We start from the raw sequence: 27,360 nt of genomic DNA on the forward strand, positions 1-27,360 counted from the left end.
TTCATGTAGCTCTTAAAAAGAATAAGGTAGGTACATATGTACTAACATGGGAGATGTAGATGGTATATGGTGGTGTAGGACCATAAAAATGACCCTGCAAGCTGAAAACATGCAAAAGGATCTTAATAATAAATTATAAAAGTTGTGATTGTTCTGTGACTTAAAAATATTTGTGAAAACATTGCATACTCTCTCACTTCCATTATAAATGTAAAGGAAAATGAAAAAATATTTAGTATACTATAATTTAAGGATTTTATTTACTTATTTATTTAGAGAGAGCACATGGGGGGAGGGGCGGAGAGAGAGAATCTTTAGCAGGCTCCACACCCAGAGTGGAGCCCGACACAGGGCTTGATCTCATGATGCTGAGATCATGACCTGAGCCAAAATCAAGAGTTGGACACTTAACTGATTGAGCCACCCAGGGACCCCTTACTATATACTATAATTTAAAACGTTAGATACATTTCTTTGTGAAACACTCAGATGATTTGAACAGTGCTTCCCTTATTCTTGTCGTGTAACAATATGGAGTTAACATTATTTCTCTGCCTTTGCAAATTATAATACTCCTTTTTAAGTTTGGATTAGCTTCCCACCTTTTATCCTTTGCATTTTCAATGTTGTCAGATACCTCTGAGAACTTCTTCAGTGTACAATTTTTGCTGGCATTACTAATTCTGGGACATTTTCATCCTTTTCATAACAATCACTTTTCTTCCACAGTCACTTTTGGTTTATGTTGATACGTTTATCTTCTCTCTGTTCTTCTGGCCGTATTTCTAGGGTCTCTCAAATGGCAGTAGTGTTAACATTCCTATGATCAGCTAATCTTCTTCTTCCTTTTTTTTTTTATAACAATCTGATTTTTATTCCAATATTTAGAAAATTGCTATATACTTTGAAAGGATGTATAATGATGTATGAAATAATTATAAAAAAAAGCTCTCTAGAGAAACACATTTAAGCTTAAGAAAAACTCCACAAATGGTTGACACTTTTTCTACATTTAAATGTGAAAATTTTTTCACATGAAATAAGTATAATTAATCATACAATGAAATATAAAAGCACAAAAATGGAAATCAGCTCAGATACCGGGTAGTCTTTATCAATAAGACTCAAGTCAAAATAAAAGATAGAGAGGTATATGATCATATTGAATTTTGTGTCTACTAAAATTAAAGGAGCATGAAAATATCTATTGCAAACTGGCCAATTGACCAGAGGAATTTTCTAAAGAAATCTCTCCATGGTGAACTAAAAGATAAATAAAATGTTAATTTTTAAAAGGTTTAAAACTGTTTTGTTTTGGAGAATAAATATGACATTAAGTTTTTATTTTATGAACTGGATTGACAGATCTAATTTTATTTTGAAAAATTATTGAGAAACAAACATCCACAGCCCAAATGAAAAGAAGAATAAACTATATGAAAAATAAGTAGTCCTACATAACCAAAGGCTTATACTTAACATATAAGATATCACGGCAGTCAGAATTGACTTACATATATTTTCTGACTCCTGCTTCATCATTTTCTCTCAAAGTATTCTCTTTCTATTGGAAGTATTAAATGTGTACTTTACAGTATCTTTTAAAAATCTGAAGCACAGAGACAGTATTATATGTGTATTCAAACTATAAAAAAACTTAGAGGGTCATATAAATCACATTCATTTATTAAACATATAACTATATTGTAATTATTTCAGATTTCATTATCCCATTAATGGACTAACAGTATAGCTGTTTCTTCTATAACTCCATTTATATTTTATTTGAATTTCACTTCCAATGTTCTCTCTCTTTTTTCTTTTTCTGCACTTTCATCTTTGTTGGCCAGTTCCCTTTTTGGATTATCTGTTTTTGTAAAATGTTATGTGGATTTATCACTAGGAGACAAGAAAGGAAAACACGTTGCACGCTTTACTGTCTTGGAATAAACTGAATAACAGATACACATGACCTGTCATTGACAGACTGTGAAATAAGTGACATGATTGATACTGATCATGATCTGTTATTTAGAAATGATTTGTGGATTGAAGAGTTAGCAGTGAAGTTTGTGCAATTATCAGGATATTGTACCATGGTAACTGAAATTTGAACCATGTTGTTATGGAATTAAGGGTGTTTAACTAAAATGAGATAACTGAAGTTCATGTTTATTGGAATTGTGAGGGCTGCTTGTATATTGTTAAATGAAAAATGCAGGTTGTTATTTAAAGAATTAAAATAAATGTCTAGCTAAAAAAAAAACAGTTCTGGAAGGATATATATTAAATCATTAACTATGGTTATTTCAGAAGAGTAAAGTTCTTTGTAGTATTCTTGTACCTGTTCTGTAAATTTGAGGCTGTTTTACAATAAAAGATTTAACAATATAAAGTGTTTGGCATGCCAAGAAGTATTTACTATATGATCAACACCAATATAAAAACCAGAAAATAAAAACAGTATTTTTTGATTTGTATATCAAAAAGGGGAATTTTAAATAGAAAAGGAAATTTAATATTATAATTAATACATTGAAGAAATTAGAAAATTGAGAAAATAGGGGAAGAGATGGAGAATTTTATCTGAGACTTGAAATCTTAAAAAAAATAATCAAATGGAAATTCTGGAAGTAAAATATACAGTACCCCAAATTCAGAACTCCCTATATTTAACAGCTGCTTGGATAGCAGAAGACAGGATTGGAGATTCGAATCACAGTAGAAAATACCCAAATGATAAAGTGCCACCTACAGATTTAGGAAACTCTGCAAAACCCAAGTGTGATGAATACTAAGAAAATCATACTCAGATGCATCATAGAAGGACTATAACCAAATGGAAAAAAATTTTTTTTAAAGATTTTATTTATTTATTAGAGAGAGAAGGATCACAAGCAGGGGGGAAGGGCAGAGGGAGAAGCAGACTCCCCACTGAGCAGGGAGCCTGACGTGGGGCTTGATCCCAGGACCCCAGGATCACTACCCGAGCCGAAGGGAGATGCCCAACCTACTGAGCCACCCAGGCGCCCCCCCCACCAAGTGGAAAATCTTAAAAGCAGCCAGAAGTAGAAAAGACCCATTATTTTCAAAGGCACAGTAATACAATTGGTAGTGGACTTCTCGGTAATAATTACTCAGCTCCAAAGACAATGCAGTGACACTTTAAAGTACTGAAAGAGTAACTACCAACCTAGAATTCTGTTCTCCTAAAATATCCTCAAAAATGAAGGCATGAATCTTAATTAAATTTTATTTTATTTATTTATTTATTTTACAGATTTTATTTATTTGACAGAGAGAGACACAGCGAGAGAGGGAACACAAGCAGGGGGAGTGGGAGAGGGAGAAGCAGGCTTCCCGCCTAGCAGGGAGCCCAGTGCGGGGCTGGATCCCAGGGCCCTGGGATCATGACCTGAGTCAAAGGCAGACGCTTAACCAACTGAGCCACCGAGGCACCCCAAGTTAATTAAATTTTAAATGAATTTTTCTAAGTGAAAGAAGCCAGATCCAAGAGGCTGTGCAATATCCAGTGCATTTATATGACATTCTGGAGGAGACAAACCTACAGGGATGGAAAACAAATCAGTGATTGCCAGGTGTTGATAGGCATTGACTATAAATGGAATGCCTAGGAGAATTTTGGGGATTGATAGACCATTCTGTATGGTAAAGTAGTAGTGGAAGCATTACTCCACATGTCTGTCAAAACCCATAAAAGTACGCCACAAGCTGAACCATACAGTATGTGAAAAATCAGTCAGGATTCAGGAGAATTCCAAGATGGAATGCGGACTGTGAAAATATATATAACTGTTTCACTAACCAAATGAGGTCACTTTAGTGAAAGAAATGGGTGGGAAGAGAAGCTGACTTAAGTAACTTTGGAAAAGAGTATTTGACTAGATACTGTAAGGATAACACCAAAAAGGTGCATAAACACTCTCATGGGAGTAAGACTGAAACTACAGGTATGCCAGGGTTGAACAAATAAGCAAAAATTGTAGATAATGAGGGTAGAATTTGTTTCTCTGTTGAAGGAAGAAGTTACAAATAAGCTAGACTGAGCTCTGTGGTGCTAGATTAGAGTTGGAGATAACCAGTATGAGCTCATGACTTCATTATATGCATATAAAAAGATACAGATATGTATGTACATGAATTAGTATATTCTAGCTCTGCTGAAAAGGCCTAGAAATAGTGACACCCCAGTATCAGCAGCCATATATAGGGCCCAGATCTTGGTTCTAAATATCATTATCTAATAAAAGAAACCAGGACTTCTTGGAGAAATGGCTTATTCCAGCGATGGACATCTTGTAATGCTGGAAGAAAGAAACAACATGTCAAAAGGATATAGAAGCCAACCGGGAAAGAGCTCCTCATGGACAAAGCTGGAACAATTTGAGCAACAAAATAAGTAATGATAATATTGAATAATAATCCAAAGAATAAAGTAAATATTCATTATTTCCTACTGATAGAAATAAATGATTGAATAAATAAATGGGGGAGACAGAACAAATCTTCTTTACAGGAGATTCCAGTTAATAAATGTAGAAGGAAGGAGAGAAATAGAAAATTTCCCTTAGAACATTATAGTAATAATTGCCATAGGCAAGATCCACTGATGAATGCTAAAATTAGTGGATGAAACTTATAGGTGAAGCAGAATAGTTGCATAGCAGTATCTTCTCCAAATTATTGGTAAGTTCCTGTGATTTTTTTTAACTGAAGTATAATTAACATACAGTGTTATGTTAGTTTCAAGTATACAACATATTGATTCAACAATCTTATATATTACTCAGTGCTCACCACAATCAATGTAGTCCCCATTTGTCACCATACTATATTATAATATTATTGACTATCTTCCTCATGTTGTAATTTTTATGTACATGACTTATTTTGTAATTGGAAGTTTAATACTTCTTAATTCCCTTCATCTATTTCACCCATCCCTCCACCCACTTCCCCTCTGGCAAACACCAGTTTGTTCTGTGCATTTAAGAGTCTGTTCATTTGTTTCTTTGTTCATTTGTTTTCAGATCCCACATGTAAGTGAAATTCTATGGTATTTGTCTTTTTATTTCTGAATTATTTAACTTAGCATAATACCCTCAAGTCCATCCACATTGTCCCAAATCTCATTTTTTTAAAAGATTTTATTTATTTGTTTACCAGAGAGAGAGAGGGAGAGAGAGAGAGAGAGAGAGCACAAGAGTACAAGCAAGGGAGGTGGCAGGCAGAGGGAGAAGCAGGCTCCTTGCTGAGCAAGGAGCCTGATGTGGGACTCCATCCCAGGACCCTGGGATCATGACCTGAGCCAAAGGCAGATGCTTAACCAACTGAGCCACCCAGGTGTCCCAAGATCTCATTCTTTTTTATGACTGAGTAATATTCCATGGTAAACACATACCACACCTTCATTATCCACCTATTAGTGGGGACTTGGGTTGCTTCTATATCTTGGCTATTGTGAATAATGCTGCAATAAACATAGTGGTGCATCTATCTTTTTGAATTAGTGTTTTTGTTTTCTTTGGGTAAATACCCAGTAGTGGAATTACTGGATCTTACAGTACCACGATTTTTAATTTTTTGAGGAATCTCCTTACTGTTTCCTGTAGTGTCTGCACCAGTTTACATTCCCACCAACAGTGCACAAGAATTCCTTTTTCTCCACATCCTCACCAACACTTGTCATTTCTTGTCTTTTTGATTCTAGGCATTCTGACAAGTATAAGGTGATATCTCATTGTGGTTTTGGTTTGCATTTCTCTGATGATTAATGATGTTGAGCATCTTTTCATGTGTCTGTTGGTCATATCCATGTCTTCTTTGGAAAAATGTCTGTTCACGTCTTCTGTCCATCTTCAATTTAATTATTTTTTTGGCATTGAGTTGTATACATTCTTTTTTTTTTTTTTTTAGATTGAAGCATAGTTGACACACAATGTTTCATTAGTTTCAGGTGTACCACATAGTGATTTGACAAGTTTACTTTATGCTGTGCTCACCACAAGTGTAGCTCCCATCTGTCACCATATAACACTGTGTAAGTTCTTTATATATTTTGGATATTAACCCTTTTTCAGATATATCATTTGCAGATATCTTCTCTCATTCAGTAGTTTGCCTTTTAGTATTGTTGATGGTTTCATTCACTATGCAAAAACTTTTTATTTTATTGTAGTCCCAATAGTTTATTTTACTTTTTTCCCTTGCCTGAGGAGACAAATCTAGAAAATGTTGCTAAGGCCAAAATCAAAGGCCAATTACTGCCTGTGTTTTCTTCTAGGACTTTTGTGGTTTCAAGTCTCAGGTTTAGGTCTTTAATCCATTTTAAGTTTATTTTTGTGTATGGTGTTAGAAAGTGGTCCAGTTTCATTCTTTTGCATATAGCTGTCCAGTTTTGCCAACACCGTTTGTTGAAGAGACTGTCTTTTCTCCATTGTATATTCTTGCCTCCCTTGTTGTAGATTAATTGACCATATATCCATGGGTTTATTTCTAGGCTCTCTTTTCTTTCTTTCTCTTTCTTTCTTTCTTTCTTTTTGTGAGAGAGAGAAAGCATGAGCAGGGGGGAAGGGTACAGGGAGAAGCAGACTCCCTGCTGAGTGGGGAGCCTGATCTGGGACTCAATCTCAGGACCCTGGGGTCATGACCTGAGCTGAAGGCAGACGCTTAACTGACTGAGCCATCCAGGCGCCCTAGGCTTTCTATTCTCTTCTATTGGACTATGTATCTGTTTTTGTGCCAGTACCAAACTATTTTGATATTTGATTTGATACTTTGATTTTGATATTTGACTATTTGATTCTTACAGCTCTGTAGTGTATCTTGAAATCTGGGATTGTGATACCTCCAGCTTTGTTCTTTCTCACGATTGCTTTGGCTATTCAGGGTCTTTTGTGGTTCCATAAAAATTTTAGCATTTTTTGTTCTAGTTCTGTGAAAAATGCTGTTGGTATTTTGATAGGGATTGCATTGGGTCTGTAGATTCCTTTGAGTAGTATGGACATTTTAACAATTTTAATTCTTCCAATCCATGAGCACTGAGTATCTTTCCATTTGTTTTTGTTGTCTTCAATTTTTTCATTAATGTTTTGTAGTTTTATGGTTAAATTTATTTTAAGGTATTATGATTTTTGGTGCAATTGTAAATGGGATTGTTTTCTTAATTTCTCTTTCTGCTGTTCCATTATTAGTATACAGAAATGCAACGGATTTCTGTAGATTGATTTTGTATCTTTCAACTTTACTGAATTCATGTAACAGTTCTAGTAGTTTTTTTGGTGGAGTCTTTCAGGTTTTCTGTATATAGTATCATGTCATCTGCAAATAATGAGGGTTTTGCTTCTTCTTTACCAATTTGGATGCCTTTTATTCCTTTTTCTTGTCTGATTACTGTGGCTAGGACTTCCAGTACTATATAGAATAAAAGTGGTGAGAGTGGACATCTTTGTCTTATTCCCTATCTTAGAGGAAAAGCTCTGTTTTTCACCATTGAGTATGATGTTAGCTGTGGGTTTTTCATATATGGCCTTTATTATGTTGAGGTATGTTCTTTCTAAATTCACTTTGTTGAGAATTTTTATTTTGAATGGATGTTGTATGTTGTCACATGCTTTGTATTTGTTGAGATGATTGTGTGGTTTTTATCCTTTCTCTTGTTAATATGATGTATCATGTTGATTGATTTGGAATATTGAACCACCTTTGCATCTCTGGAATAAATCCCACTTGATCATGGTGAATGATTTTTTTAATGTGTTGTTGGATTTGGTTTGTTAATATCTTGTTGAGGATTTTTTGCATCTATATTCATCAGAGGTATTAGCCTCTAGTTTTCTTTTCGTGTACTGTCTTTGTCTGGCTTTGGTATCAGGGTAATGCTGACCTCATAGCATGAATTTAGAAGTTTTCCCTCCTCTTCTATTTCTTGGAATAATTAGAGAAAAATTGGTATTAGCTATTTTTTTAAAAGATTTATTTCTTTATTTTAGAGAGCACAAGTATGAGGGACAGAGAGAGGGAGAGAGAATCCCAAGCAGACTCCATGCTGAGCATGGAGCCTGACACAGGGCTCAATCTTACAACCCCGAGATTAAGACCTGAGCCGAAATCAAGAGCCAGACGCTCACCTGACTGCACCACCCAGGTGCCCTGGTATTAACTTTTTTTCATACAATTGGTAGAATTCACTTGTCCTGTCCATGTGGCCCTAGACTTTTATTTGTTTGAAATTTTTGATTACTGATTCAATTTTATTAGTAGTAATCAGTCTGTTCAAATTTTCTATTTCTTCTTGATTCAGTTTTGGAAGATTATATGCTTCTGGGGATTTATCCATTTCTTCTAGGTTGTCCAATTTGTTGGCATATAATTTTTCAAAATATTCTCCTATAATCTTTTGTATTTCTGTGTTGTTATTTCTCCTCCTTCATTTCTGATTTTATTTGCATCCCGTTTTTTTTCTTGATGTGTCTGGCTAAAGGTTTGTCAGTTTTATCTTTTCAAATCAACTCCTGGTTTCATTAATCTTCTGTATTTTTTCATTAATCTTTTCTATTTTTTTAATCTCTATTTCATTGTTTTCTGCTCTAATCTCTATTATTTACTTCCTTCCTTTTACTAGCTTTGGATTTTGTTCTTTTTCTAGCTCCTTTGGTAGTAAGGTTAGGTTGTTTACTTGAGATTTTAATTGTTTCTTGAGGTAGGCCTGTATTGCTATAAACTTTCCTCTTAGAACTGTTTGCTGCATCCCAAAGATATTGGACCATTGTGTTTTCATTTTCATTTGTCTCCATGTATTTTTTGATTTTTTCTTTGGTTTCTTGGTGGACCCATTCATTATTTAGTAGCATGTTGTTTAGCTTCCATGTATTTGTGTTCTTTCAAGATCTTTTCTTATAATTGATTTCTAGTTTCATAGTATTGTACTCAGAAAAGATACTTGATAAGATTTCAGTCTCCTTAAAATTACTGAGACTTGTTTTGTGGCATAATATGTGACCTATCTTGGAGAATGTTCTTGTGCAATTGAAAAGAATGTGTATTCTGTTGTTTGCAGATGGAATGTTCTGTATATACCTGTTAGTTGCATCTGGTCTAATGTGTCATTCAAAGCTACTGTTTCCTTGTTGATTTTCTGTCTGGATGATCTATCCATTGATGTAAGTGAGATGTTAATGTCGCCTACTATTACTGTATTACTGTCAATTTCTTCCTTTATGTCTGTTAATAATTGCTTTATATGGTTAAGTGCTCCTATGTTGGGTGCATAGATATTTACAATTGTTATATTTTTTTGTTGGATTGTTCCCTTCATCATTACATAGTGCCTTTCTTTGTCTCTTGCTACAGTCTTTGTTTTTAAAGTCTATTTTGGGTGCACCTGGGTGGTTCAGTTGGTTAAGCCTCTGACTCTTGGCTTCAGCTCAGGTCATGATCTCAAGGTTGTGAGATCAAGCCCTGTGTTGGGCTCCACCCTGGGCATGGACCCTGCTTGGGATTCTCTCCTTCCCTCTCTCCTTCTCTCAAAAAAAAAAAAAAAAAAAAAAAGAAAGAAAGAAAAAAGAAAAAAATACTGAGAAACTATCATTGACAAGAGAAGCTTAAGGAGACATGATGACTAAATGTAACATGGTGTCCCAGATTGTATCCTGGAACTAATATTGGTGGAAAAACTAGTGAAATCTGAATAAACTCTGTAGTCTAATTAATGGTATTGTAACAATGTTATTTTCTTAACTTTTGTAAATGTGCTTATGTAAGATTTTAATGTTAGGGAAGCTGGATAAAGGGTATACATGAACTCTACTATATTTGCAAGTCTTCTGCAAACCTAAAATTATTTCAAAATAAAAAGTTTGTAAAAAAATTAGGACTTTGAAACAGTGAAAACTCAAGGAATAGTATAGTACAAATTGATTTTTTTTAATTTTTAGAGATATTAGGCATGCAAGACTGTATCTGGTCATTAACATTTAATGTGCATTTACTATGCCATGTTTTAGAGATTATAATACTTTATAACAAAGGAGTGTACAATATACTATGAGAGATGGATAAGGACATGGCTAGCTTTACTAGGGGGTTAGTGAGGGAGGCTTCATGGAAGGAATAACTCATGCAGAGACATTATGAATGAGTAGGAATTTTGGGTCAGTCTTTCTAAGGGTTTATCAATTGTCTTAGTCTTTTTAAGGAATTAAATTTTAGCATTGTTGATTCTTTTGATTGCATATTTGTTTTATATTAATACCTGCTCTTTATTTCCTTTTTTAATTTGCTGTTCTTTTTGTTTTGAACTTTTGGAGATGGATATTTAGTTTATTAATTTAAACTTTTTTTCTAATATAAAACATTTAAGGCTATAAACTTTCTCTTGGCATGGCTTTAGCTAGATCCCACAATTTTTTATATATTTTATCTTCATTATCATTCAGCTCAAATTATTTTCTGATTTTCACTGTAATTTCTTTGATTCATGAGTTATTTAGAAGTATATTACTTTTAAAAATATTTTACTTTTTGTTAACTTTAAACAATTGATTTTAAGCGTAATTTTATTATATCAATAATATGTTCTTTATATAATTTCAGTACTTTAATACTTGTGGAGTTTTGCTTTGTAGTCAAGCATATAATCAATTTTGGTAAACATGCCAACATAAACGAACTTGAAATAATACATATTCTTTATTTCTTGCATGCAGTATTCTATGAATTTGAATTTGGTCAACTTTGTCAATCTTGTTCAAGTCTCCTATATCATTATTGAGCTTTTTGTCTATATTTTCCTTTTTCCTTTTCTGCCCATGTTTCAATCTGATTATTTTCTTCTGTCAGTTTACTAATCTCTTTAATTTATTTAATCTGCTGATAAAGTCCATCTATTGAGTTCTTAATTTCACATCTTGTGTTTTTCAGTTCTGAAATTTCCATTTGGTTTTTCTTTTATAATTTTCAGTCCTCTGCTGAAATTAATTTTGTCATATAATTTATTGAGCATATTAATTTTATATATTTTAAAGTCTGTGTATACTCCAATATCTGGACCTCTTATGGATCCATTTCTATTGTTTTTTTTTTCCCTCTTGGTTTTGGTCATTTAACTTACCTCCCAGGATACAGGGTAAGTTTTGATTGATTGCATTTGTGCATGAAAAGTTGCAAAGCAAATTTGAGGCTTTAGATGATGTCATCTTCATCAAGAGAGTTTCATTTTTGCTTTTGGAAGTTAGGATGGGGCAGATCATCTTACCAATCAGAGATTGAGCTTATTGGAGGCTGAGTTTCCTTGTGAGGGCTAGTTTCCATCCTCTACTCTAAGAGTGTAGCTTCTTGGCCTTTCATCTAAAATCCTAAAGTGTTTTCCAGAATCCCTCCTCCTTTTTTTTTTTTTTTTAAAGATTGTATTTATTTATTTGACAGAGAAAGAGACAGCAAGAGAAGGAACACAAGCAGGGGGAGTGGGAGAGGGAGAAGCAGGCTTCCCACTGAGCAGGGAGCCCCATGCGGGGCTCGATCCCAGGACCCGGGGATCATGACCTGAGCTGAAGGCAGATGCTAAGACTGAGCCACCCAGGAGCCCCTGGAATCCCTCCTTCTTGGTGTATCCTGAACACTAAGTCAATCCCCATGACTGCTGGTGGATCTGCCTCAATTTCTCAGCCCCTAGTGATCTGACAAATGGTGATTGTCAGGATCATCTTTCTGTACTTCCTTCTCTCTATGATCTTGGAGATGTATTTTTTAAAAAGATTTTTATTTAAGAGAGAGAGAGAGAGAGAGAGAGAGAGAGAGCCTGAGTGGGGGGAGGGGCAGAGGGACAAGCAGATTCCCCATTGAGCGCAGACCCTGATGCAGGGCTTGATCCCAGGACCCTGAGATCATGACATGAGCCAAAGTGAGACACTTAACAGACTGAGCCACCCAGGCGCCCCAGAGATGTATTCTTAATGATTAGTCTTTTTTTCAGGATCATGAAATTATAGAATTTTAGAGATGAAAGTAACTTGAGGTAACTTGGAGTCCAACCTAAAGCCCAGAGCTTTTAAGAGACTAGTGCTCTGATCTCTCTACTCCTTGTCTAAAGCTCTTCCATTAATACATATAATAAATTAACTGGACTCTGACTAATGCAGTCAACATAAAATTGGGCCATACTATAAAGGGTTAGATAGTAAAGTTTCTTTAAAGAAGCAAAAACACAATAGACAATAAAAGTCAAAGAAAGAGACTTTCTTACTCCACTAAACTGTATTTAAGTACCTAACTATGCTGTAATTAACAAAGTTACTCATTTTTTTTCATATTGGCCTAAATTGGTGATGATATTTTAACAAACTTGAATGTTTTAAATTAATGATCTTTAAATAAACAATCTGAGTCAACAGATAAGTTTACATTGAATCCATAATGTATGTTTTTTAGAAGTTAGACAACATTTCTGGTGATTCCCTTATCAGATTACATAATAACTGATGAGTGGGGATGAACCAATGGCAGAGGGGTCATGAATTCAGTTTCCTTCAGGATTCAGATAATTGGTTGTCATGTGATATGAATAGGGTAGGAATTGTGTTGAACTGGAGAGCCTTTGTCTTCAGTTCAACTTATCTTTGCCATTCAGCTCCAAAAACTTGTTGCCATATAGAATAATGGGCTTTGTATCAGTTCTTCCAATTACTGAAGAGAAACTAGAAATCCAGACTTTAATATGAAATCTATTAGACTGTAAAAATAGGAAGTGGGTTGAAAATTTTTACACAAACTATATTTCTCAGCCAAATCATCTGTACAGTGGGGATAAAAGAGCTCTACCATATAACTTTCACTTTTAAAATATGCATTCATTTGATAACCTTTGAAAAACCATTACTCAGTCTTGCTCTAAGAGAATTTGAAATTTAATCATCACCTAATACCATGCAAATTAATTACTATATTCTCACATAGTATATATTATGTCTGATAATAGAATTATGAAGAAAGTAGTATGGGAATTTAGAGAAAGGACACATTAAATTTATTAAATATGTGAACAGAAGGAAATCTTAGAATTTCAAATTAGCAATAAATAAAAGCCAAAGGAAATTTGGGTATTCTAAAATAGCAATGATTTGCTAAGGAAATTGTGAAGGAAAACTGGGTATAATTAATGGTATAATATGTGGTAAATAACCTTAAGCAGCATTTCAGTGCCCCATAAAATTAGTTAGGCTCTGAGTAGAATCATATCCTTTTATAATTATAATGATTTATAGAATATATACATCTCTGTACTACATGGAAAACTGATAAAATGGGTGTTATCTACAATGCTGAAAGGTAACATTATGATACACTTTTACTATATTAGGATTTTAATTTAGCTATATGCTTTATATTAAACATTATTTTCTTTTTATTGGAACTTTTCATTTTTATCTTTCATTAGTTCTTCGAGCAGCTTTCAAAAGTTATTAATAAAAATCCTTACTGTCAATGAGAAAAATCTATTAAATTTGTAAGAAAATCGCATCTGTAACTTCAATAAAGTATCCAAGAATATAGAACCTTAGAAGTGTTTATCTTTTATTATCTGCCTTAGGACTACAAGGATTTAAGTGTTTTTATAAAACCAATAAAAGAAGAGTAATTTGATGGCTTATTTACTCTTTATAACCTTTAGACAGTGTCATGCTTTTTTTTAAAATGCTTGCTTCAGGCTGTAGTTTTACAAGATGTGCTGTGTATTGGTCAGATCTCTTCAATTCTTGACCCTGAACAGATTTAGGGACATAGTACATACAGCAGGCACATGTCCAAGCAGCCAAAACTGTAACTGGTTACTTTTATTCTCCTTTTCAAACTCATAATCCACCTCCTACAAAATTGCCCAGTTCAGTTTCTCATGTTGTCTAATAAAATACTAATAATTTTTTCAGATAGTTTCTTTGATTAACTACAAAGTATTCAAGATAAATATCACTAATATGCATGGAATAGCCTAAAAGTTCATATTTTAAAGAACCTCTTTCCTAATTAGTATTTAAGCTACTGTTTTCATATTATTCAACTTAGTCTATTACAAAGATTTCTGAAATAGAAAAATATTCTAAGAACATTTGTAGCAATTCCTTTTTATATATATATTTTTAAGATTTTATTTATTTATTTGACAGAGACACAGCGATTCTTAATGCTTTTGTTTTTCTATTCAACAAATATTTCTAATTGTTATTTTGAAATGTTCTACCAAATATCAGAATGTACTTCTATATTTAAAATAAGTAATATGATTTTGAATGTCTTTCTATCTTCTGTGGGATATGAAGATTAGATTCTGAGGTTTTTGAAGGAAAGGAGTGTATCATAACAATCCATATTGTCCCACAGCACTCACAATTTCTTACAGGTAATAAAATGGCATGTTTAAGAGGCTCTGGAGACAGATCATCTAGGTTCAAATACTAGCTCTGCTGTTTAGCTGCTATGTGCATTTAGGGGAGTTACTTATTCTCTTGCTAACCTAGTTTCCTCATCTATAAAATGGTGATAATAAGAGTACTTACCTCGAAAAATTATACCTATGATTAAATTAATACATAAAAGGTGCTTAGAACAATATCTAAATCACAGTAAGATCTCAGAACCCATTTAAAAGAGATCTGTATAACGAGGCCCACATGAAGAAAGCAGTATCTTGCACATTTCTAATCCAACTTCTTTGGGATTTGGTAAGATGCATACATCTTATCAAGATATAAAATGTTTCTGTCTACCCAGGCCAGTTCTACTCCTACTCCTTCCCCAAGAGGCAACCACTTTTTTGATTATTTTCCACTGTCAATTAGTTTTATTTTTTCTGACACTTCATATAAATGGAATCATACATATGTACTCTTTTAGGTAAGGCTTCTTTCACTCAGCATGATGTTTTAAATTCATCCATATTGTTGTGTCTATCAGCATACAGATCCATGTTTGTTAAGTGTACACTTATGTATTTCATTTTCTCTGGAGTGATTATAAATTATGTTGTATTTTTTATTTTGTTTTCGATAGTGTATAGAAACATGATATTTTGGGTGTTGATCTTGTATCCTGAGACCCTGTTGAACTCAGTTATTAATTCTGGGAGATTTTTTATAGATTCCTTGGGGTTTTCCATGTATACAATCATGTCATGTACAAATAGAGACAGTTTACTTCTGTCTGATTTGTTTCCTTCCTTTTTTTCTCTCCTCTCTTTCTCTCTCTTTCCTTTTTTCCCTTTCCTTGTCTGTCTATCCATCCATCTAGTCTTTTATCATTAAATATGATGTTAAGTATAGTGTTTTTATGAATGCTCTTTATGAAATTGAGATAATTCTCTCTATTCCAAACTGGCTGAGAGTTTTTATTATAAATGAGTGTTGGGTTTTGTCAGTTGTCTTTTCTGTGTTAATTGTTATGGTCATGTGACTTTTTTTCTTTAGCATGTTGATATGGTGAGATATATCAACTTAATATTGTTGTTGAATCAGCCTAATATATCTGGAATAAATTCTACTTGGTGATGGTATATACATTGTTGGATTCCATTAGCTAATATGTTGTTGAGGATTTTTCCATCAAAATTTGTGAGAGGTATTGGTTTTAGTTTTCTTTTTTTGTACTGTCTTTGTCTAGTTTTGGTGTCACAGTACACAGGCCTTATAAAATGAGTTGGGATGTGTTCCTTCCTCTTTTATTTTTCTGGAAGAAACTGTGTAAAAATGGTGTTAATTTTTTATATGTTTGGTAGAATTCTCTAAAGATGAAACCATGTGGGCCTGGACATTTATTTTCTTGGGAGCTTTTAAACTAGTGGTTATAGGGCTATTTATTTATTTTATTTATTTTACTTTTTTATTGTTATGTTAATCACCATATGTTACATCATTAGTTTTTGATGTAGTGTTCCATGATTCATTGTTTGTGCATAACACCCAGTGCTCCACGCAGAACGTGCCCTCTTTAATACCCATCACCAGGCTAACCCATCCCCCCACCCCCCTCCCCTCTAGAACCCTCAGTTTGTTTTTCAGAGTCCATCGTCTCTCATGGTTCATCTGTAGGGCTATTTAGATTGTCTGTATCACCTTGGATCAGGTTTAGTAGTTTGGGATTTTAAAGAATTGGTCCATTTCTGTAAGTTGTCAAATTTATGAGCATAAACTTGTTTGTAGCATTCCCTTATTAACTTTTTAATGGTTGCAGAATCTGTACATGGTTTCTTTTAGCTCTTAGAGCATATTTAAATTGTTGATGTAAAGTCTTTGTCTAGTAAGTCCATTGTCTGTACTTACTCAGAGACAGTTCTTTTTAACTTTTTTTTTTTTTGCCTGTGTATGGATCACACTTTCTTGTTTCTTTGTACGCTTTGTATTTTTTGTTGAGAACTGGACATGGACATTTTGAATATGTGGCAACTCTGGAAATCAGATAATTTTCCTTCCCATGGTTGCTGTTTGTTGTCATTGTTTAGTGGCTTTTCTGAAAAAATTTTGCGAAGTCTGCTGTTTTCTGTCATGTGTGGCCACTGAAGTCATTGTGCTCTTAATGATCAGCTAGTGCTTTGTTTGGCAGAGATTTCCTTAAATACCTGGAGCCAAAACAACAACAACAACAACAACCTCCCAGGTTTTGTAGAAGGGCTCTCTCTATGCGTGTTGGGGCATACCTTCAACACTGTATACAGGCACTTTATGGGGCGCCTGGGTGGCTCAGTCATTAAGCGTCTGCCTTCGGCTCAGGTCATGATCCCAGGGTCCTGGGATCGAGCCCCGCATTGGGCTCCCTGCTCAGCAGGGAGCTTGCTTCTCCCTCTCCCACTTCCTCTGCTTGTGTTCCCTCTCTGGCTGTCTCTCTCTCTGTCAAATAAATAAAATCTTTAAAAAAAAACAACACTGTATACAGGCACTTTTCAAGTCTACCTGTTGAATTTTTCAACAGAAGAATCAGATTTCTTTAGTGATAACTTATGTTTATGGTGTAGGCTAATTCAGGAGTGTTACATGATTTTAAACAAAATCAGAGGATTTTTCTAAATAACTGCTTCCTGCTTGGCTTTGGGCCTTGTTCCTTGACTTTGGGACTTTTATGCTGCCTCCCAGAGAGAGTCTGTCTTTGCAGCCCTCCCCGCTGATCTCCCTGTTCTTTTTTATTTGTTGCTTCTTTGTCAGGTCGTGGCTGCAGGTGGGGGGAATACGGGCATTCTCTGACTTTTTTAAGCTTCAGTTTTTAGGTGAAACTGGGTCTCAGGGTGAGGTCTTCACAATAGTTCTGATCCTTCTTTTGTTTTTAATGCTGGGCCTACTGTATTCCTATATTCTTGCTGTTTTTCTGCTCCTCCTGCTGTGATAGAGCTGTTATTTTATTTTCCTAGCCTGCTTCTAGCTGCAGTGGCTTTTCACAGGAGCTCTCATGCTGTCATTTTGATTGCCCCTCCCCCTGTAGATTAGGCTCTTGTTCCTTAGGGGAGATGAGGAAGACTGGTCTGTCGAGGTGGAGTTTTCAGTGGTGGCCCTTGGTCCCCTTTCCCAGCTGTAGAGGGTTTCCACTAGTGTTCTTAAGTATAGTTTTTGTTGCCCTTTCCCTTACAGATTAAGATTCTTGGTCTGTAGGAGAAATAGGGAAGATGGGTTGTTACTGCTCTTCTCTTTCCCAGCCAGTACCACAGGGGAGAGCTTCTCAGATTGTTGGATTCTTCCCATCCTTCCCTGGAAGCACTTGGTGGGCTTCCTGAAGGAATAACCTTATAAAAAATATAAAACCTCCTTATTTCTGGGGCCCCTGGGAATTCATATTCTTACACTAGTCCACGTTCTGCCTTTACCAATTTATTAAGAACTTTCAGCTGAGTTTTCTTATCAGCACTCAGTGGTTTATGTCCCAGGTAAACAAATGCTATGGTTCTCTTCTCCCTGCTGGAGAGAGTTATCCAGAGTTTGGGTTAATTGAATGATCTGGGACCTCAGTTCTCTGATGGGTTTGTCTATCTGATTTGCAATTTGTCCAGATTTTTTTCTTGTTGTAAGCATGAGAGGATGCTCTTTTTATCTTTCTACAAAGAGCTGAAATGTAAAATTTTAAAGTCCTAATTTTCCTAGCATTTTTCTTTTTGATTTAGGAAGCAGAAACTCAGTATGAAGAGCAGATTGGTAAAATTATTGTGGAGACAGAAGAACTTAAATGGCAAAAGGTGAGTTTTTGTTGTTGTTGTTGTTGTTGTTGTTTTAAGATTTACCCCAGAGAGAGTGAGCACGTACGTGAGTGGTGGGGGAGGGGTAGAGGGGAGAGAAACTCAAGCAGACTCCTCTGAGCATGGAGCTGATGTGGGGCTCAGTCTCACCATCCTGAGATCATGACCTAAGCCAAAATCAGGAGTTGGATGCTTAATGAACTGAGCTACCCAGGTACCCCAAAAGTGAGTATTTTAAATTTTTATTTCAAATTAATCTTTTTAGCATCTACTGAAAGAGGTATTCTAATCCTTAATTGCAGTTGGAATTTTTAAATTTCCTAAACATATTTGGAGATTGTGCATCATTTTAAACAAAGTCTCAAGAGAATTCTGACTAAAATTGTTTTTAATAACATCTGGGCCTCCAGAACACTGAGAATGAAATTTTTTTCCAGGCTTTCTGATAATCTGAAAACTACTATGATCTATTTAATGTGTGAGAAACACACTATGTATTATAAGGGAGTCAAAATATTTTTTAAGAAGTGAAACCTCTTCATTTTCCCAGGCTGTTATTACATACTATAAGCAAATATTAAAAAAAACCTGGTATCAGAGGGACACCTGGTTGGTTTTTTCGGTAGAGCCTGTGACTCTTGATTCCAGGGTCATGGTTCAAGCCCCAAGTTGTGTGTGGACCCTGCTTAAAACAAAAACAAAAACAAAAAACAACTGCCAGTATCATCAGATCTGATTTTCTCTCTAGACTTATTTATATGGAAGCATTTTTGATAGTGCTTCTCATGCCTCGCCACCAAAGTAATCTTAATAGCTAAAAATTGAAATCTTAATTATGATGGCCCCCTTCTTTTCACTCTTTGGCAATATTGAAATAGGAAGTTGGAGGTAACATATTAGAATTCAAGTGACAGAGGATAGCTCAAACTAGAAATGATGGGAATTTTGAGACCAGACAGGCCCACAAGGTTGTGTAGAATATGGGAGTAAAACTAGGGTTGGGTTTTATGAGGTCCAAGGTATCGAACCTCTCTGCAGAAAGAAGAAACAGATAAACACTAAGTACAAACTGAAACTCCAAGCAGATTTCAAAATGTAAAGTCCTATCTTATTTTTGGATAGAGAGAGTCAACAGTATAAAGTTATCCAAATCCTTAAGTTAATCAGTATGTTTAATACAATCCAATACCAAGAGTGTGTTTGCTGTTCTTAAGCTGTTCTAAGGTTTATGTGGAAATAAACGTACAAGAGTGTCTGGGAAATTTTTGAAAAAGCACAGGACGAAATAATCACACTAGATTCTTAAATATATTATTATAAACTGTAGTAATTAAGGTAGCTTGGTGTAGCATACATGAATAGGTATTCCTCAGAACATAATAGAGTCTAGAAGTAGATTCAAATCATAAGATAAATTAGTGAATGATAAAGGTGGCATTTTTTATTCTGACAAAATTCTAAACTTTCTTTGGAATTTTCACGTCCTTTTTGAGCTAAAGCAGTAAGTAGTTAAATGGAGTCAGTGTTAGAGCTCTCCTCATCTTTAGAACAACAAAAACTTGCCCATGTATTGTAGAAGAGTGGAGTTACAGAGAAATTTAAGTTCCTTAAGGTTCCTCAGTAAACCCCTGAGGCATAGTTATCCAGGTAAATTGTTGACTTTCCCAGGACAAAACAAACAGGTCACACCATCTTGATCTAAAGGAACACTATAGAAAGCAGAACGTATATTTACAGTGGTAAAATATGTAGAGTCAGATAGCACTGAAGGTAAAATAGTATTTGGGCTCAGTACTACAAAGAATTGGGGCCACGGTTATTTTCTTTTTCTTGAACAGATCTTTATCTTCACCCATTGGGTTTCTTGACTGGGAAACAACAATGTTCAAAGACGGGTATAAAATGTGATTGATCCTTTCTCTATTAGGCTTTTAGACTATTGGCTTTAAATCTTAACGTCTGGTTTTAGAGATTATGTAAAGTTAAGTAGAGGTTTGCTGCTAATATCAGTACGACATTTTGCCCACAAAGAGTGCCACTTCAAAGAAATCTTAATTTGGTTTGATCATACACAGAGGTACCAGTAAGTCAGTATCTGAATGATTAGCTGTGATCTGATTACAACAGAAAAATCCTCAGGGATCTTAAAAAAAAAAAAAAAAACAGGGAAGAATTTAATTTTGCAGTTCTGTTTACATAGTAGATTCCTTTCTCTTATGCTAATGGGTGTGGTGTCAAAAAGGAGAAAATAATATGTCTCACTTGAGGATCCAAGGATAACAGTTGGAGGCTGAAACAGTAGGGAGTATCTCTGGATTATTAGAGATATTCACTCTCTGAGTAGCTCATGGACTCTGAGAAAGAGTGATGATGGCAGGATTAATGGTATGACTAAAAATTTTGCAAAGTTTCTTTTAATATTTAGAGAAATTTCTCTTTGCAAGTTTGAGGATAAAATGGGAAGTTGGGTGCATGATTTGCCTTCAGAGCAGTATCATTGATTTGCCCACTTGATGTTTTTCCCCTTCATTTTCTTAGCTAGTTCAGGAAGGTTTTTCCCCAGTGCCCTTTCTGTTTATAATAAGTATCTACAAGTGTCTTTACCAAGAGGCTCACTCCTTCAGTGCTTGATGACTGGAGTGGGAACATTAAGTTGTTTTATCTGTAAGGCCTCCAGTTTATTCTGCTTTTGTTCAAAGGCTTTTTGAACATATGGATTTGAGATCTAGTAATGGGGCTATTTCCTATTCCAGTTTTTGTTGCATATTAAATCTCCTATTTCCAGGTTTAAGGCTGGTCACAAAAAGTAAGGAGAAGCTAGAGGTCACATTTACTTGAGAATGTACTCCTCAGGGAACCTATCCCTGAGGTCTTCAATGAATTCTTTCCTTGCTTGCAGGAGTGGATTAGAGTCTAATTTAGTTTCATGGAAAACTGGATAATAGCCTCTGAAAGATTTTGTCCAACATCTACAGCTTTTCTAAATCTGTCTGGTTTCTTGTGCATTTTGTGATGTCCTGTCATTCTTGGGGTCTTCTCACTTTGCTTTTTCCATTCTTTTCTTTTTTTTTTCATTTGAGAGTATGAACCATTGGTACAGATCTGGGAACTGGTAGTACTATTTTTTAAAATTAGCTATAAGAATTGAAATATTTTTTAAAGTTTATTTTATTTTATTTTTTTGGTAATCTCTGTGCCCAGAACAGGGTTCAGACTCATGCCCCAGAGACCAAGAATCATATGCTCTTCAGACTGAGCCAGCCAGGTGCCCCAAGAAGTAAAATATTTTAAAGTAATTGCTAACTTCAGAAAAAACAAAAAGCTCTGTTAGATAGAATTGTAATTACGGTATATTATATGGCTGAGCATTGAGTAAAAATTGCGTAGTCATGATAGTATAAATACTGAAGATTGATTTAAGTCACAGTTTTTATTTAACTCTGTTGGAGGAATAGAGGGAACAGATGTTAGGTAATGGTTGTACAAGAAGGCCAAACTCCCAACTATCATAATAGAAGTCAGATAAAAGTTTTAAGTTGGTAGATCAACATATATTTAGAAACATAGAGTCAAATAACAAACACTGGAAGATCTAATTTTTTTTTAAGTGTGAGAATTATTCACTAAACATAGAAAAAAGTTTGAAGTCATCTTGAATCTGAAGAATAGAACACACAGCTTCTATCAAAAAGGGCGGGAGAGAAGAAAAAAAAAGAAATGGAATCATATATGTGGATTTAAAAAAAATGCCCTATAGTGGTTTTGATTTTATAAAAAAAATTACTTCAGTGAATTTAAAGAATTGTGTCCTCATGTGAACATTTGTGCTTAGATAATAAAATGGGTTTCTTTGGGAACTCTAAAAGACTATAAGCGTCTTGTGTACTAAGACTACTAATTTTAATAACTTTTGATGAAATATTTTCAAGAAAGCTTTGGAGTGAGCCATGTTTAGAGTTGTGTGTGTGTGTGTTTAGAGATTTATTTATTTGAGAGAGAGAGAGAGAGATAGCAAGTGCATGCATGCGAGCAGCGTCGGGGGGAGAGGCAGAGAGAATCTCAGGCCAATGACCCTGAGATTATGACCTGAGCCTGTTATCAAGAGTTGGATGCTCAACTGACTGAGCCACCCAGGCACCCTGAGTCATGTTTAGAGTTTAAAATTTTATTTATTTATTTATTTTAAGATTTTATTTATTTATTTGAGAGCGAGAGAGAGAGCATGGGAAGGGGGAGTGTCAGAGGGAGAGGGAGAAGCAGACTCCCCAGCCAATCAGTGAGCCCGATACGGAACTTGATCCGGGACTCCAGGATCATGACCTGAGCTGAAGGCAGTCACTTAACCAACTGAGCCACCCAGGCATCCTAGAGTTTAAAATTTTAAAGAAATGCGTTTTATCATGAAGAAGCAACTGAAAGAATAATTACTGTATGCTGATGCATGACAGGTAAAAAAATCATAGAATTGGTTTAAAGTTGCGTTTCAAGAGCATACAATAATATGTGCAATAAATGTTTAACTTTTATTTAAATTATGAAACCTAATTAAAAGTTAAAACTGAAAGTTGCTCAAATTTATGCTTTAACTTTTCGTAATTTTTAAAATAGGAAACACTTCAGAATCAAAAGGAAACATTAGCAAAGCAACACAGAGAAGCAATGGCAGCTTTTAAAAAGCAGGTAATTTTATAAGGATAGGCAAACACTACAGTTTCAAATATTTCACCTCCCTCCTGTCCCCATATGAATATTATGGCATACTCACTGAAGACAAAAAGAGTATTATTAATGGAAGCAGGAGATAAAGTTATTTTGAATCACAGCTGACATGTAGTAGAATGAGTTAGTTAAGGGGAGAAATTGGGAAAACTGTTTTCTTGGAGATGTATTTTCATCTGTCTTAAATAAATTAGGTTAGTGACGTGTGTGCTTTTGTTCTTTCTCTCCCTTTCCCCTTTATCCCTTGGATTAGAGTATCCTAGGGTCTTACCTTTTCTGCTTTCTTCCTTTACCCAAGCCAGAAGGAGAATGCCGATGAAGAGCTGAGACGGAGGGAGGGAGATGTGGAGGATGAGGAGATGTGATTATCATGCACTGAGCCCTTCATAAATACTATCAGCAACTAAGAGCAGAGAAAAACATACATGTTTTAAAAAAAACATATATATATATGATTTAAAAAACTGAATAGCAACTCCTTCAGTTAAATTTTGAGTTCTATAGCTCTTCTTTACTACCTCAAATTATTCTTCAGTCCCTCATTAGAAAATATAAGTGTAAGAAATATGCTCATGAAAAATATTCTCAAGAAATTTTTTCCTTAGTCATTCCAGCATCGCCATTTTTTTCTTCCTTTTTCCTTCCCTCTTTTGTCTTTTTCTCCATACAAGTGTGTATGTTTAGAAAGAGAAATGCATAAAAAGAAATACACCTATATAAGGTAAATCACTAGTTGGTTGAGGTTATTTGTAGTTCACACTGTAGTGGGGATTTGTTTAAGCAGATGATAAACTTTCTTCCTTTTAGTCTGCGATTAGCCTCATCAAAGTTATGGGAGTTTTAATTGAAGACTAAGGAAGCAGAAGCCAAATATACCACATAGTAATCTCTAGGAGAGGGCAAGTCTAGGTCTCTCTTGTCACAAGAGACTTTCGGCAAAATAAGAATATCTGGGTATCTGAAGGGTAATGGAGAAAGTGCTCTTGGGCTCTTTTTTTTTTTTTTTTTCTTGTTCTTGTTTGTTTCTTTTCCTCCCTTCCCCTCCCCTCCCCACTCCTCTCCTCTTCCTGATTCTTGAATGTAAATGAGGGATGTGGAAAATGAGATGGAGAAGTTCCAAAGAAAAATTTTATTTCTTGACAATTTTACCTAGAATCCTTGTGTTGCTTAGAATATTCTATTAGTTTTCTTTGGCATGTTGACCCTAGTTACTCTGTTTTAAAATATCACTATTTATTTATGAGACAGCTACATGCATCTTTTAAAAAAATTTCAGAAAATACTGTCAATGCTAATACAAATGATACGGATTTCATAAAAGTGTGCCTTCAGAAAACATTACATATTATTTAAGAGTAGATGGCAAAATATTGAAACATTGAAGAAAAAAACCCGTGGAAGGAAAAACTAAATTTTCAGGGACCATTGGTATCCCTAATCATGTGATTAAATTGTTCATTTCTTTTGGTGACTGGCTTTTTGCCACCTTCCATGCCTTTTATTATTTTTATTTTCTCAGTGTAAAGGCAGCACATTCACATTGTATTACATGTAAAATATTTTTTAGTCTCACTGACCAGTGTAAATCACTACTAACAGTTTACTTACCTGTATTTTAACTCTTAAAATTATTTATCAGTTGCAAATGAAGATGTGTGCCTTGGAAGAAGAAAAGGTATTTATTAATTTTTTAATAATTTAAGGCATAGTTAAGTGCATTTGATTATCAATTGTTTACCACAATGAAAAGAAGTATTAGCAATAGATTAATGGAGACTGTTAATTGCTTAAAATCTTAGAAATTGAAAAGAGCCAAGGAAATCATGTTACCTCTGTCATTTTACAGTTGGTAGTACTGAAGCCTAGCAAGATTAAATGACTTGCTGAAGCTGAAGCTCTCATTCTGAAGTGGCGAAGTTGGGACTAGAACTCAGATCTCTTCAGCCCCCAAATTAATGTTTTTTCTATTCTGCTGTAATGTTTTTATTAAGTATTTTTTTAGTGCTTTTTCAGTGTAATTACCTGTTTAAATAAACTTTAAAATGATTTGCATCTGGATGCACACCAATTGGGAAAGAAGATACAACTCTGAACTAGAAATTCACCTAGCATTATTTTCTCTAATTATTTAATAGTTAATACATGTTTTTATTATGAATGAACATACTATTTACAAAGACCTTTTAAAAAATTCTCCCATATCTTTATAAGACAAATATACTTGTAACTTATTAATTAGAATATATTTATTCTAGCTGTGTGAATTAAATAATTATATAGTGTCCATAAATTCTTAGGAATGCTCTCCTGATAAAATGATTATCATGCACTGAAGCCTCCATAAATATTTGTTATAATATTACACTGATAAAATGATTTGTTATAATTTTCATTTGATGATATTTATAATCTTATGAAGGCCTTATTGTAAGTTCATATTTTGAAGTCATTAGGAATGTAAGTTGTGGTGCAGATCCAAGTTTAAAGATGTGAAGTGTTAGTTTTAAAGTAGAGGTTTTGGTTCTTGAGCTTTTGTATTTTCCCCATTAATAATATCATTTACATAGGAAAGTACTGAATTATAGTTTTTTCCTTAAAGGGAAAATATCAACTTGCTACAGAAATAAAAGAAAAAGAAATAGAAGGATTGAAGGAAACATTAAAAGCATTACAGGTAAAGTAACTTAGTATTGCTTAAAAAAATAATTTGGTATTTTAGCATTGTATTACTAAAATGTCCACTAAACAAGTAAGTTAGCAAAACAAAGCTGACAAAAATTCATATATCATATAACTTAGTAATTTTTTCCTGAAAGCCTTGAATTTCAAATTAGTAGGATTTTCCTCATCTTTTATTTTAAAAAGAAATATTAAAATAGCTTCATTATTTCTTACTGTAATATAATTAAATAAATATGTTATTTTTAACACTTTGTAAATAAAAAAACCAAGTCAGGCCTATGTATTATAACTGATTACCTGTGGTCGTTAAAAGTGAAAATAGAATAGCATTAAGCAAGTCATGATTATTTGTTAAGTAGTGTGCTTATTTTCTGCAAATACAGAGATGACAGAAACATCACATTTGCCTTTAGGCTGTTCAAAGTCTCATATAGAATACAGAGGCATACAACTAATGATGATTCGTTAAGTATATTTATTGAGGTCTACAATGTGCCAAGCACTGTTCTAACCACTGGAGATATAGCAATGAATAAAAAGAACAAAAATCTTTACTTTTATGGAGCTTCCATTCAAGGTGGGGGAAAACAAGCAATAAAATGAGAAACAAAGTAAAATAAAGATTGTTAGGAGAGAAATACATGATTTTGAAGTTATGACCCTGTAGATAACATTAATTACAAAGACCAAAATATATTTTTACAATGGAAGGATCCTGACGGTCACTACCTTAATCAGGTAATTCACATCATAGTGTGGATTTGTTTAAGCATCTGATAAACTTTCTTTCTTTAGTTGATTAAGGTAGTAAGAAGATTCCCTCTTCTTCGTATCCTCACCAACCTTGTTATCTCTTGTCTTTTTGGTCATAGCCATTCTAAAAGGTGTTGGATGATACCTCTTTGGGTTTGATTTGCACTTCCCTGATGATTAGTGATGTTGGAACACCTTTTCATATACCTGTTGGCCATTTGTATGTCTTTCTAGAAAAGTCTATTCTGGTCCTCAGCCCATTTTTTATATTGGTTTTGTTTTGTTGCTGTGGAGTGTACGAGCTTCTGATATATTTTGGTTATTAACCCCCATCAGATACATGGTTTGCAAATGTTTCTCCCGTTATAGGTTGCCTTTTCACTCCATTGATTATTTCCTTTGCAGAAGCTTTTTAGTTTTATGTAGTTCTAGTAGACTATTTTTGCTTTTATTGCCTGTGCTTTTAGTGTCCTATCCAAAAAAATCACTGCTTGTGCTAATGTGAAGGAGCTTTTCCCCTGTGTTTTTTCTTCTGGTAGTTTTATGGTTTCAGGTCTTATGTTTAAGTCTTTAATTCATTTTGAGTTGATTTTTGTATATAGTATGAGATTTTGTATATGGTGTGAGATAAGGGTCTCATTTGTTTTCTGCATGAGGGTATCCACTTTCTCTAACACCCATTATTGAAGATTATCTTTTCCCCATTGTGTATTCTTGGTACCCTTGTTAAAGATCAGTTAGCTGTAGTTGCACGGATTTCTGGTCTCTCTCTTCTGATCCATTTAATCGGTATGTCTGTTTATACCAGTAACATATTGTTTTGATCACTGTAACTTTGAAATATATTTTGAAATCTGGAGGCATGGTGCCTCTAGCTTTGTTCATCTTGCTCAAGTTTGCTTTAGCTATTATTTTCTGATTTTAGGGGCTTTCGTGGTTCTGTATGAATTTTAGGATTTTTTTTTTCTGTTTCTGTAGAGATT

General features: G+C 34.3%; 1 protein-coding gene across 4 annotated transcripts in view; it reads left to right on the forward strand.

Annotated features, from left to right (window-relative positions):
- CCDC73 (coiled-coil domain containing 73) overlaps nt 1–27,360 on the forward strand; it is a 181,735-nt gene that overhangs the window by 74,598 nt on the left and 79,777 nt on the right. For all 4 annotated transcript variants that reach the window (XM_073904792.1, XM_073904793.1, XM_073904794.1 and 1 more), the window contains 4 exons: nt 18,152–18,223; nt 22,832–22,903; nt 24,582–24,617; nt 25,542–25,616. In XM_073904792.1, coding sequence (XP_073760893.1) covers nt 18,152–18,223; nt 22,832–22,903; nt 24,582–24,617; nt 25,542–25,616 — 255 coding nt within the window. The remainder of the gene's footprint in view (nt 1–18,151; nt 18,224–22,831; nt 22,904–24,581; nt 24,618–25,541; nt 25,617–27,360) is intronic.

Source organism: Callorhinus ursinus, unplaced genomic scaffold, assembly GCF_003265705.2.
Source record: "Callorhinus ursinus isolate GAN/ISIS: 27379988/994484 unplaced genomic scaffold, GSC_fseal_2.0 scaffold21, whole genome shotgun sequence".
Classification (NCBI taxonomy): domain Eukaryota; kingdom Metazoa; phylum Chordata; class Mammalia; order Carnivora; family Otariidae; genus Callorhinus; species Callorhinus ursinus.